Consider the following 12,783-nt stretch of genomic DNA (forward strand, 5'->3'; position numbering starts at 1 on the left):
CGTTACAATTATTTCTAATACACACATAACTTTGAAAAGTCATTGGTGTGTTGCCTTGGGTTCGAACCTGCGACCACTTGCGTAGGAGGTGACAACTTATACCACTCGGCTATCACTGCTGCTTACAGTATTATTGAAAATACAAAAAGTAAACATGTTGAAGGCTAAACGTAGCAAATATTTTATACGTATTTAATTTCTCCTAGGTGACGTGCCCGGTCCACCAGGATCATTACGCGTGCAAGGTGTCAGCGACCGGGTGTTACGAGTATGGTGGACGGAACCCGACCCGCGAGGATCTCCAGTCACCGCCTACCGCGTTTGGGGTCGGCCTCAGCACAGGCATGTATCTAACATATTGATTTCGTGAGATCATTGATGCGCCTTTTTGTCGCGACGATTATATCTATTCCCATAGAAAAAAAATCACCTCCCGTTTTGCCACACGGACTCTTGACCGGCGTTAAACTTCTAAAATAATTGTTATGTACATTGTTTTCCCTTCTAGAGTTACGCATAATAACGACAACATTACGAGAAACATTAGTGAGTTGCTGCCGGCGAATCTACCGTCTGACATTGACATGAAGATGAAGATGCGTATTGTACGAGAGGGATTGGAACTACTGCACAATGGAACTGGTAAGATACAAATGTCGTCACTATAAACCAATTTTAACAGTTCCTGACTGGTGAAATCATTAAGTTTATCACCGTCGTCGGTGTCACTCAGTGATAGACTCCTTAAAAGTAGTAGTAAATTAGCTCCCAAAACAGAAAAATATTAGTAGTAGTGAAGTTCAAATAATTGTGGCCGTCTTCCTTTAACTTGGATCTTTTTGTTCTCAGTCACACAAAACTCATCAATAAAGTTTAAAATCTTTAAACAAATTAACGTACTTACCGATTAATAATGATGTTGAATATTGCAGAAACTTACTGGCTGTTGAGCGATGGGTCGGTTGGAGCAGGTCTGGTGGCGCGTGTCCAAGCTCGCAACGCTCACGGCTGGGGCGCCTTGTCGCCGCCCACGGAACTTGACGCTGCCGCACTCGCGCCGAGCAGACCCCCGGCAGCCGCTCTAGCATTAGCCTTGATAGCGCTCTTGGGTCTGTTGCTGGGTGTCGCTGCTGGCGTTTTCTATGGTAAGAAATTCCAATAGGTTACTTATATGTTGAATGTATTTTTTTTTGTTTTAAAACTATCACCGCACTAAGAATTGCTCTTGTGTCGCGGGGACTTTCACAAACATACAAACAACCGGGAATCGAACCCCTCGACGCAATAGAGACATTTAGAGAATAATCTATCTATCTAATCTGTCTGCAATCACTTTGTTCTTAAATAAACATTTATTTATTTATTTATTATCTATATTGATACTATTATCATTGTTAATTCGTCGCTTTGTAATGTGCCACGATTCTGAGCTAAAAATATTGTCAGCAGCGTACAACAGCCGAGCTCGTAAGAAGGCGGCCATGGAGAATCAAATCACTACGACAGTTCCACGAAGAGGACCTGATGTTGAACTGGCAACACTTAGACAATTACCTACGAGACACTCCACCAACATACTGTATAACCAGGCAAGTTTGAAAAACAACAAAATTTCTCTGAAAACTTTTCATTTTCTATTAACAAACCATTAGACTACGCGAACTAACTTTATACTGAAATCATTTACAATACTTTTTTAAACTTTAGTTCTTGGGTTGCAAAGTGCCCAAGCCACATTTGACCGGAGTGATGGGCTCGGCGGACAAACAGTCCCTCATTCCGGGAGAACGTTGCTCAGCAGTAGTACAATAAATTAATTAAATTTATATTTCTTTACCCCAGGGTGTATATTGTCCAACTGACGCAGAGCTAGCTGGTCTTCCGCACATCCGGCGTGAACAGATAACGCTCACTAAATTCTTGGGATCGGGTGCTTTCGGAGAAGTGTTCGAGGGTGTCGCCAGGCAGATCAATGGGAGCACTGCTGATACCAAAGTTGCTGTCAAAGTAAGTTTTAGCAAAAATGGCCGAAGATTTTTTTCGTAACTTGCAGTTCAATCACTAATACCACTACCGGGTAGTACGAAATAAAATTTCAATTATTTTCCAGACATTACGGAAGAGCGCCACAGAACAAGAAAAGACAGAATTTCTAAAAGAAGCGGCGTTGATGTCTAATTTCAAACATGAGCACATTTTGCGGCTCTTGGGCGTATGTCTGGATAATGACCCCAACTATATCATCATGGAACTGATGGAAGGTGGCGATTTACTTAGTTACTTGAGAGCTAAACGTGCTTCATTGGTAAGTTATTCTTTTCGTATAGTGTAATCTATAGTAACTACTCAGTAAAATGTTATTATTAAAGCTACAACTCACCGACTTATCTTTCCAGTATACTCCAGAGTCCCTAACACTCTTGGACCTCCTCAACATGTGCGTCGACGTAACCAAAGGCTGTCGCTATCTTGAAGAGATGCACTTCGTCCACCGCGACTTGGCTTGTCGTAATTGTCTGGTGGCACACCGCGCTAACGGACGAGTTGTTAAGATAGGAGACTTCGGGCTGGCAAGAGACATTTACAAGAATGATTATTATAGAAAGGAGGGTGAAGGTAAGAAAACTAATAAGATATATGACTACGGATTCTCTAAGAGTAGGGTATACGAGACAAAGATCTTGTTTTAGACAGTACCAGAACTAAAAATGATAGGTACCGTTTTATACCTTAACAAGGTAACTGGTAAAACTACAAAATGACGTTTTGTTCATATTCCAGGATTGTTACCAGTAAGATGGATGGCTGTGGAATGTTTAGTGGACGGCGTGTTTTCTTGCCAGTCTGACGTGTGGGCGTGGGGAGTTCTCTGCTGGGAGGTAAGTTCACCTGCATTACAAAACCATATAAAAGTTTTAAAAATAAAACTAGATTTTACGTCAGTAATTTGACTAAGATCTTCTATTGTATTTAACTTACATTAATACCTACCAGTAAGTTACCGTTTTCCCATGAATGATTCGAAAGACTTCTTATTGAAACCATTTGACGAAGATATTTGAATGTGTTTCAGGTACTATCCTTGGGCCAGCAACCATACCCCGCACGTACTAATCGACAAGTACTCGCATATGTCCGCGCTGGAGGCACGCCTGACAGACCGCCGAATTGTCCTTCAGCTTTGTAAGTATTGATTTTATCCAGATAAAAGAAAAATTTGGCTGGTAACCACCAATTTCTTTTAAGCTTCTATTAGATGAATGCAGAGTAACCGATTTTTTCCCTACAGCTATGACCTCCTTCAAAAGTGTTGGAGTTACTCGGCGGAGACGCGTCCGTCGTTCCGGCATTGCCTGGAGGTGGTGACGGCGCTGCGCGACAAGACCTCGCCCAACATCACGCTCACGGCGACCGCCACGCCAGCGCCGCATTACCTCACGCTACTGGGCGACGGTAACGACAACTGTTTACTACATCTTTTATCATGTCATGTTCCATTGCAATTGCATGAAAAATAACATGCTGACGGTACGACTTTATATGAAAATTAAACTATTGAGACACAAAAGAAAGAAAAAAAATCAATACATAATTAAAATTTACCGCCGCTCTGACCAAATCGAATTTTCTAAGAACGACAGAGGATGGTGTACATACAAATATTACTTGCAATTACAATTATTGTACAATATTACAATTAGTTGGCATGTTATAACAATTTATTTTCTTTCATAATCGCTTACCAACCATATTCTTATCATTAAAATTATTTCATAGAATACAAACTAACGAATGCATTGCGCATGCATGCATGTTCAGATGCTGTCGACAACCGCACCTACCTATTGGACGAGAATGACAACGCCTGCTTAGGTTCGTTATTATAATCATGCTATCATTCGTTTGGCAACTTGTTGAACTTTTACTAACTATTTTCTTTTTTTCAATCAGATGAGGACTATCCAGAGCACATGGAACCATCGCGGTTGCTGCCCGAACGGGCTCCTAAATATTTAGAACTGATGTACGACAGCGACTCGGCGCCGGGGACTATCTGCGACGGCTATGAGATCCCCCGCGCGCCGCTCACGTACATGCCACCGTTCTCGCGACACAGCATAGTCGGTGTCGCACCTAATAGACTGATCAAGCCCCCACTGTACAGAACACATTCCTTACGAACTCACACGCGACCTCCGAACGCCACAATAATTCCTCTACGGAACGGCATCATCAAGAGAGCGTCGCTCTGTGAAGAGATGACCGCTCGCGAGCCCCGAGCGTCCTCCTCCCGACACCAGCCGCGTGTCGACTTAGACTTCGATAAACACGTATTCAAGACTCCATTTTGAACTGTGATATTAGAAAAAATAATGCAATATGTAAATTTTTCCACCGAATGAGGATATGTCTTAGGGTTTTAAGTAAATATTTAATATTATTTATTTTCACTAGATAGCACTTGTAAATAAAAAATGAATCTCGTTGTACATATTAGCTTAAGATGTCGTGCTACAATTTTAAGACATTACGGACACCATTGACTGGTGTGTGAGTAAATATCAAAGCATTTAATACAAGCCAGTTAAATAAATATATTGCCTTATCATTCTGTTTAATGTATTTCATTTAACCCCCATTTTACCTGAACTGACATGCAAAAGAAAAATATTTCGAATATTGGTAAATTTAGAATGTTTCAAAATAAAACGTAAGTTGCCTATTTTATAATATTAATTTTATTTAATCGATAATGTACTACTGTTAATTTATGTCTACAATTTACAACTAAATTAATGAAATTACTTCATTATTTCTTACTAGTCAATATGTTCATAGAACAGCAGTTACACATAACTATTCTATTAGAAATGATGTAGTGATTGAAGAACTATCTTTATTATGTAAAAGTTGCTTAAAATGTTAACATTCATCCATACACTACACATGTTATACAGTACTAGTATATGTCGAATATATCAATACAATTAATAGCAACCTTATAAAATTATACCTAATAGGTATTCTATTGCTTGATTTTTTCGACAAACACGATTCGACGTAACTATACGTCAAAAGAAAGAAAACTAAATGTTTTTACATGCTGATAATTACATGTCAAAAACTACATAATAAGACAAATCCTTTATAATGTTCATCATAGTAGCGGATCAATTCTGTCAAGTCAAACTTATATTTCAAATCAGCTATCGCCGTTTAAACGCCTTAATTACACGCTCGGCATTTAAAATTCTGTACAGATCTGACTGATTTAAAAATCAACGACAGACGTATTACGTGTTAGCTTATGGCGTTACCACACTAATCAACCGATCGTTGGCCTATAGCACTGATCGAAGGTAAAATAATTCGATGACGTCTATTGATGATTTTTATTACACTAATAGACTGATCACCAAGCTATCAATAGCAGATTACTACCATCGAATGATTGGTGTGGCAACACTTATCAGCGTATTAGGCGGCCACGACAGAAATGAATAATCATCGTAAAACATAAATATGATTCTGTCTAATTGTATAAAGGATAAGCATTTTGATATGGAACTAGTCGCCGTCTTCCGCGATCTCTTCCTTAACGCGTTTGTCGTGCTTGATCTGGTCTGTGGTGGTGACTGCCAGTGGTTCGTGGTCATCGTCCTGGGCGTCGTCCTTGCTGTTCTCGTGCAACAACACGTACTCGCGCTGGGAGAAGCCGAACTTCACCACGTCTCGCTCCAACAGCTCCACGTAGCGACGCGGCTCTATCTTCTTGTTGTTCACGAACGTGCCGTTTGCTGACTCTGTTGGCAATGTTACAATGCTTTATTATTTATAGAAATGTGAATCGTAAAAAACGAATGTACGCATTTATAATATTTGTAAAGATTACTCACTACTGGCATGCATAGATTAGCTTGAAGATAACTCTTTGGATATGCTTCTTCAGACCATTTCTAGTAACATTTGCTTTTGTAGATTATCAAATGAACATTTTTTTTAAAACTGGACAGTATATTGTGTAATCTAGTTAAAAAATACTTTCTTTGTTGTTCAAATGGCTATTGACTACAAAGATATACTATGTACATGAGATAATAATTCACATATTTGTGCTCACCGAGATCAATAATATACGGCCTGACCCGTCTTCCCTGCGATCCGTCGGGTCTAGTGAACGGCGTAGCGCGGTACTGCAGAGCCGCGTGTTGCTTGCTAATAGATGGGTGTTCCAACATTATGTCTACAACCTTCTTGTCGCGACCGATCAAGAACGCCGACTGACGGTGAATGTATAGGATCGGTAATGCTTTATCGCCTTTGAAGGGATAGAATCTGAAAGGACAAAATAGTTATACCAATGAACAAAATTTATTAGTGCTTTTGGGCTAGGTACTCAATAAAGATAACCATAAATATTTTTTTTAAACAAGTAATCATTGACAACCACTACAAAGAAACATCGTTCTTTAGAATCCAAAGACGCAAATTCAATTAGGAACTCCGAAGTCATTAACATCGCAAATAACGATTATTTAAAATCTTACCTCCATCTCCTTTTAGGTTGTTTGGCGTCCTCAGGTTCTGTGTACTTAATAACGACGCCATTGACAGTATTAGCGTCGGCGGTCAGCTTGCCTGACAGACCGAAGTTCGGCTTCTCTTTGTCGCCCGGATCCTTTCCATCTTCCTTCTTAGCATCTTCCTTACCCCAAGTATATTCTTTGTCATTGTCCGCATCTGCGAATCTATAAACAAAAAAAATAATTTTATTACTGAGTTTAAATACTACTAATTTTCAATTAAATTTGAAACCATTCAATGTCATTTTGTAAGAGAATGATGATAATTTCATTATTAATTTTTGATATTTAGCTTTGGTAGATTTTATAACCTTTTGACCCCTTAATATGTACATAAACTGGCTAATTATAAATTTATTCATATATCGACAAAATCACGACGTATTTTCTACTGCTACTTGTTATGTAATTCAACAAGTTGATAAGATACTTAGAAGTGTACCTTGTTCAAACCGAATTAGTACACATTAAATAAAAGTTACAATTAATAGCTTACCTTGTCTTACGGTCTCGTTGCCTTGGTTCAGACTTGACAGGCGGTCTCGTCCGCTCCACGTTCCTGTCCTCCCTCGGCGGTCGCTCTCTTCGCTCTTCCCCGCGCCCCTCCTTGAATTGCTCTACCCTCGCATCAGGTCTTCGATTTCGTTCCGGCCGGTTCTTGTAACGTTCCTCTGGACTTCTAGATCGCTCTCTGAAAATACGTTGAAAATTATTTTATAGAAGAAAATCGTATTTTTTAGCTATTATGTAAAACTGAACTTGAGTTTAAGTAATTACAGAATAAAAGATATAATGTCAACAGACCTGTGGTGAGATGCAGACGGCTTTTCCGGTCTACCAGGCGCGTTCATAGGCTTCTCACGACGAACATCCCGAGGCCTGCAACCGATAAATATCAGTATTGACCAACTTTACAACTCTTCCCATCCAAATGCTTTTCACAGACAATAAATTGCAATCTGGGTCCACCACAAAATGTTTCAAAAGCTTAAATAAAAAAAATACAAAAATGTGAAATATATTGTATTTATATACAACTGAAGTGTTACTTAAGTATTGCTCTTCAATGATTCTTTTATCATGATCAATATTATAAAGATAAAGATCACTTAACAAAATTATAAAACGTGTGTTCTAGGCCGATTCATGTATTGGACATGAATAAAAGAATGCACGTCAGAGTTCTACCACCTCAGTTAAGTAATATTCGTACGTTACAATGTATTCATTAAAGTTATCTTCAACGCGAAGTACCAATTATTTTGTCACTCCTATAAATCGTACACTTACCATTACTTTTGTAATATTATGATGATATCGCGAACATACCTACTCATGTCAGTTATTCCCAATATTTTGTTGGCTAATCAGTACATAGATGAGCTTATCTTTAGCATTTGACTCAGCGATTAAGATCCACAAGTAAATTGACTAATGTTTTTTTCCACTCAAGGAACCCAAATTTGTGTTGAACCGAAGTCTTTACTTTCTGCAGTTAAATTCTTCTTATTCTTTTCTATCATCAAGACTGCATTTTTCTATTGCTCCTTTTTTATGTTCTGTTTTTCCCAAACTTATGATTTTACCAAACAGGTAGTCCAAAGAAGATGCACATGATGATGACGATGATTATGGTTTTACACATTTGTTTGTATTTATTTATAAAAGAATTAAATTGGTCCTTAAATTCCTTCTACACCAGAAATAGTACTCCAGTCCGAAGAAACAATTATTTTGTGTATTTAACTGAATTCTTTTTATACATTGTCGTCATTGAAACATTATGTATGTTGTTACATCTCACTTATGAGTCAGGTCACTACTATTGTGTAGCAGAAAATATCCCAAAATCTTCCTTCTGTTTCCTTAACATAGCAACTTTAAAGTGCTGAGTCCCAATCTAATATTGTTATGGAACCTAATTGTAAAATACATAGCGATTAAATAGTTTACGGGATATATATACAAGTCTAATAAAACAACCCAAACTGGTGTCCAGGTGCAGAATGTCACTGTTTCCAATCTTCGTGAGACAATCACTTTTCTTAATTACTTACATGCCAGCGTTTGATCCACAATCTCAACTTTCTCTGACAAATGTTTGAAATCGTATCTAAAGAATAGTTTGTAGGATTTATACTGTTGTTATGCCTCATTGTTCCACATTATACCTATTTGTCCAAGTCTTCTCCATAAAAATCTACATTTTTCTTACAATATTCATGTGACGTAATTGATGTATTTTTATTCACCATGTTTTTCTGTAGACATTAAACATTATTCATTCTTTTCCATCTTTGACAAGTCAAATAACTCAGTTTAAAGATTTCAAAGTTCTGCTGGAATCCTCCTTAGTGCTAAAAGGCACCTCTCTGGTTTAGCATTTATAAATAAAAAATTGTTAGTACTTGAACAAATATGAATGGGTTTCTATACTTTCTTCTTTGAAATAACTTTGTGCGCCTGCATAATCCAGATAGAAAAATAATATCTGTTGTTAAATATTTTTTCCAATAAATCTATAATAATGTATGTTTTCACACATGCCTATAGTGATTATTATCGTTTAATGTGCAAATATTAAAATATCTTTGCAACACCGACATGTTCTGATCATAACATTTTTCTGTAGAGTGGTCACTGTAAAAATAAATATAGTTATTTAACGTCGCAGATACACTGTTACCGACCACTTGTGGCCAGTGGGCACTCATGCAACAACACTATGTGTTCATTCAATACATACAAATCAAATTCTCATAAAAATAAAGAGTGTACAATAAAATTATTTTTGTTTTTAATTATTTAAACCATACATACTAATTATTCTACTCATCTACTGCTTAGGCTAATAAGTTTTTCATAAAAAAGATTCACATACCTTTCTGAAGAAAATGCCTCTTCATGAAACCTCTCCTTCCTCTCAGGAAACTCTCTTTCGCGAAAGCGATCATTATCCGGTGGAGGACGCCTGTAAACCAATATTAGTTCATCAATATATAATTGTATTAACAAATTAAGAACTGTTAAATGGGTAATTTATTATTTAATATGAAATACGTAAAAAGATATACAAAATTAACGATGACAATATCTTATCTGCAAATTGGTATGAGAATAAGTGCGAAAGTCAATTATTGAACCAGATAACATCAAACTAGCTAAGAAGTAAACAAAATATATTCAAAATTACCTTTCACGAAAATCCCTCCTGTCCTCGAATTCCCGCCTTTTCGGACCACGGTCTTCATATTGATTGAAGCGGTTGAACCCTAAAGCAAATCACAAGATTAACAGTTAATGCATTATCATTTAAAAGTATACCAGGCAGTAATAATATATGCAAGATACTAAATAAAACACTAAGAACTAACACCATTATAGAGGTAATAAAAAACCAAGTTTTTTTTATCTATTATAGGTTATGTTGTGCAAACCTTTTGGATCTTCTCTCTGATGGTATCTCTCCTGCTGCTCCCTGGGTCTTCTGTTCTGGAACTGCTCTTCTGGAGACCTATGGTCTTCAAAACGTTGATGCCTAAAATAATAATTTTAATTACAGCCAAATTAACACATGGATGTTTTACACATAGTCCAAATTAAGACAAAGCAAATTAAATAAAATTATGCATGGTACATATGAATGAAACATATATCTTATCAATAACTTGATGAAATAATGTGCGGCAACACAAAAGCTGTGAAATTGATTGTTGGATGATTTCATGGTCACATTCAAGGCAACACAAAACAAGTGAGCGAGGTACCAGAAATTTTCTTTATAATATTTTAAAAGTACATAGCTAGTACCTTTTGAACTCATTAAATTCTCTCGGCTTTCTATTATAATCTTGATTTGGTTCATTATATTGTGCATTTTGAGGAAATTTCTCTCTATTTCTATCAAATTTCTCTTGGTGATATTGTGCATATCTGTAATAATTCAATAGCTATAGTGTAATTACATATTACACAATATCACAGTCACATGGAGTCTTGTTTAGTTACCGATCATTATATTCCCTCTCATTTTGGTATTGCTCCTGCTGATATTGATGTCTCCTTTCTTTACTGGAGCCACGGTAGAATCTCTGCACTTCACGTTGTCTTTCAAAGTCCTCAGGTGTTACTGATCTATGATACTCTTTCCTAAAATATTAACAGCATATAAACTCTTCTGTTTTCTTCTTCTGATGTTCTTTTTTCCTAGAGATTAATGATACAGACATATGTGGAGCAAAAACCAGTCTGTATAGCCCTTATCTTAAACAATTATTTAAGAAAAATGACATGTAATATACCCACTTAATAAAATGTATGTCTTATATTATACACTGACGATGATGGTTCATATAAAAATTTATTGAACACAAGCCTGAATAAATCTCAGCGACCAATTACTGCTTTAACAATCTACCAAGCTATTCTGTACACAGCTTATTAGTAAATAGTGATGATGCCAAAAACTATAACCAATGCTGGTAGAATGTTATCTATAATCTAAACTTACTGATAATAAGTTCGTGCAGGTTGACCCTCCTCTTCTGAAGTTCCTCGACGCTCTTTGACTACACTGTGGATACGGCGTTGGGCATTTTCTTCATCTAAAAATAAAAAACCATAGAAATAAAATAACATTGTAAAATCGAAAACAACAACGATACGAAGAAACTGTAGATTATGTACAAATAACCTACCTTTTCCACTTGCTGAGGAGCTACGTGGCCTCTTGTTGTGTTTGTGTTTATGTTTACGCTTTTTCTTCGTAGATACTTCTTCTCCCTCACTTAGCGTAAAATCTTCCTCCGCAGAAACACTGACCACGGAATCAGACCTCCTCTTTTTCTTGCTGTGCTTCTTCTTCTTTTTCTTATGTTTCCGTTTCTTTGAACGCTTGTGATCGTCTGAATCACTTTCGGAATCTGAGGAATCAGCACGTTTCCTTTTCTTCTTACTGTAATGGTGATCTGATACCGAGGAGTCATCACTATCACTGTCTGATGAACTACTCGCGCTGTTATCGGAATCTTCAGATTCCTCAGACGATGTATGGTGACGCTTTTTAGATTTCATTTTCTTGGAATGTGTTGATTTTTCTCAAATTCTCAAGCAGATTCTCAATTTTATAGAGCTACACTTGAAACTAAAAACAAAATGCAAGCTTCTTGTTCGTACTTCATTTAAGTAACCATAGACTGCCATAGACACCGACACAAACGAATGAAGGATTTGAATGAATGAATGGTTATCAGCACCAGCTGGCCTCCGAGCTTCGGCTTCGTGGAGTTGCAATTTGCATGCATGGAATTAATAATAATAACTGGAAGAATCACTAAGAAAAATATATCAAATTTATACTATATCGCTAAAAAGAACTAAACTAAAGGGTACTACGAAACGTAGTCCACTTACCACGTTTTTTATTTATAATATTTGTTTCTTTTATTAATTTTTTGTCTTTTTAAATTATATATAGGTAGTGAAAAAATTGTTAATTACTGTTGCTGTATATAATATAAAATTTTCTATATTACTTAAGAATAAAATTCACTTTTGATAATTCTTATGTCCTTTCGAAAAACGGTTTAGAGTAAGACTTGGTCTGGGATCTTGGGAAGTCCCACTCGAGACCGTTTTTCCGAACAGACATTACAACAATCAAAAGTAAACTCTCTTAACAAGCAGTGATTCTTCCAGTTATTATTATTACTTCCATGGTTTCTGGCCCTCTGCCTGCCCCTCTCTAACAGGTGCCACTATACTACCTATACATAATTATATGGTGTTAATTTTAAAATTATTAGGTAGGTACTTAATTTAAATTCGGTACCTAGTCTACTACGCTGACCAAATTCGGCGCAACGCACACTATCGAGAATACATACCTACATGCATACAAAATTTTTAAAAGTCCCGGACTTTTTAAAATTTAGTAATTATTAATCATATTATACGGACTTTAAGTCCGTATAATATGATTACATTGTATAACATTCCTTGTGACTCAATTTTATTTGCAAAGATTCCATACAATCTATGAAAGTGATACGATCGATGACTTTTAACGTAATAACAAAAGGAGATCATCCATTTTTGCCTTTTTTCAAAGCCGGTCGGCCAACAAAAAAAAATGCCATATCTTATTAGAGCTACGTACCCATTTAAAGCAATCGTTAGTATGGCATAAAACCCGTAGGAT

At 36.7% G+C, this 12,783-nt stretch overlaps 2 protein-coding genes across 4 annotated transcripts in view; one reads left to right on the forward strand and one right to left on the reverse strand.

Annotated features, from left to right (window-relative positions):
- sev (receptor protein-tyrosine kinase sevenless) overlaps positions 1 to 4,614 on the forward strand; it is a 29,201-nt gene extending 24,587 nt beyond the window's left edge. Inside the window, exons 27-38 of the mRNA XM_076119053.1 lie at positions 207 to 342; positions 509 to 642; positions 933 to 1,145; positions 1,447 to 1,589; positions 1,843 to 2,007; positions 2,111 to 2,305; positions 2,397 to 2,616; positions 2,782 to 2,879; positions 3,074 to 3,183; positions 3,290 to 3,453; positions 3,778 to 3,873; positions 3,952 to 4,614. Of these exons, the coding sequence (XP_075975168.1) occupies positions 207 to 342; positions 509 to 642; positions 933 to 1,145; positions 1,447 to 1,589; positions 1,843 to 2,007; positions 2,111 to 2,305; positions 2,397 to 2,616; positions 2,782 to 2,879; positions 3,074 to 3,183; positions 3,290 to 3,453; positions 3,778 to 3,873; positions 3,952 to 4,352 (2,075 nt within the window). The 3' untranslated portion in view covers positions 4,353 to 4,614. The remainder of the gene's footprint in view (positions 1 to 206; positions 343 to 508; positions 643 to 932; positions 1,146 to 1,446; positions 1,590 to 1,842; positions 2,008 to 2,110; positions 2,306 to 2,396; positions 2,617 to 2,781; positions 2,880 to 3,073; positions 3,184 to 3,289; positions 3,454 to 3,777; positions 3,874 to 3,951) is intronic.
- A 109-nt stretch (positions 4,615 to 4,723) lies between these two features.
- Positions 4,724 to 11,789, reverse strand: LOC142975866 (uncharacterized). Of its 3 annotated transcripts, XM_076118979.1 has the most exons (12): positions 11,282 to 11,789; positions 11,095 to 11,188; positions 10,593 to 10,733; positions 10,395 to 10,517; positions 10,022 to 10,122; positions 9,778 to 9,856; positions 9,466 to 9,555; positions 7,389 to 7,463; positions 7,081 to 7,275; positions 6,549 to 6,749; positions 6,122 to 6,336; positions 4,724 to 5,804 (listed from the first exon to the last, which is right to left on the reverse strand). In XM_076118979.1, the coding sequence occupies exons 1-12, from the start codon at positions 11,655 to 11,657 to the stop codon at positions 5,569 to 5,571; spliced, it is 1,926 nt and encodes a 641-aa protein (XP_075975094.1). In that variant the 5' UTR covers positions 11,658 to 11,789; the 3' UTR covers positions 4,724 to 5,568. The 3 variants fall into 3 exon arrangements, with proteins under 3 accessions (XP_075975094.1, XP_075975095.1, XP_075975096.1); XM_076118980.1 differs by lacking the exon at positions 10,395 to 10,517; XM_076118981.1 differs by lacking the exons at positions 10,395 to 10,517; positions 10,593 to 10,733.
- Positions 11,790 to 12,783: the final 994 nt, after the last annotated feature.

The sequence above is a fragment of the Anticarsia gemmatalis genome, chromosome 10 (genome assembly GCF_050436995.1).
Source record: "Anticarsia gemmatalis isolate Benzon Research Colony breed Stoneville strain chromosome 10, ilAntGemm2 primary, whole genome shotgun sequence".
Classification (NCBI taxonomy): domain Eukaryota; kingdom Metazoa; phylum Arthropoda; class Insecta; order Lepidoptera; family Erebidae; genus Anticarsia; species Anticarsia gemmatalis.

Excerpts from the sequence above, each read along its gene's own strand:
- LOC142975866 (XM_076118979.1), bottom strand. The coding sequence starts at position 11,657 with ATGAAATCTAAAAAGCGTCACCATACATCGTCTGAGGAATCTGAAGAT. Across the intron at positions 7,276-7,388 it reads CCGTCTGCATCTCACCACAG|AGAGCGATCTAGAAGTCCAG; the intron begins GTCTGTTGACAT and ends ACGTATTTTCAG. Across the intron at positions 6,337-6,548 it reads CAACCTAAAAGGAGATGGAG|ATTCTATCCCTTCAAAGGCG; the intron begins GTAAGATTTTAA and ends TTGTCCTTTCAG.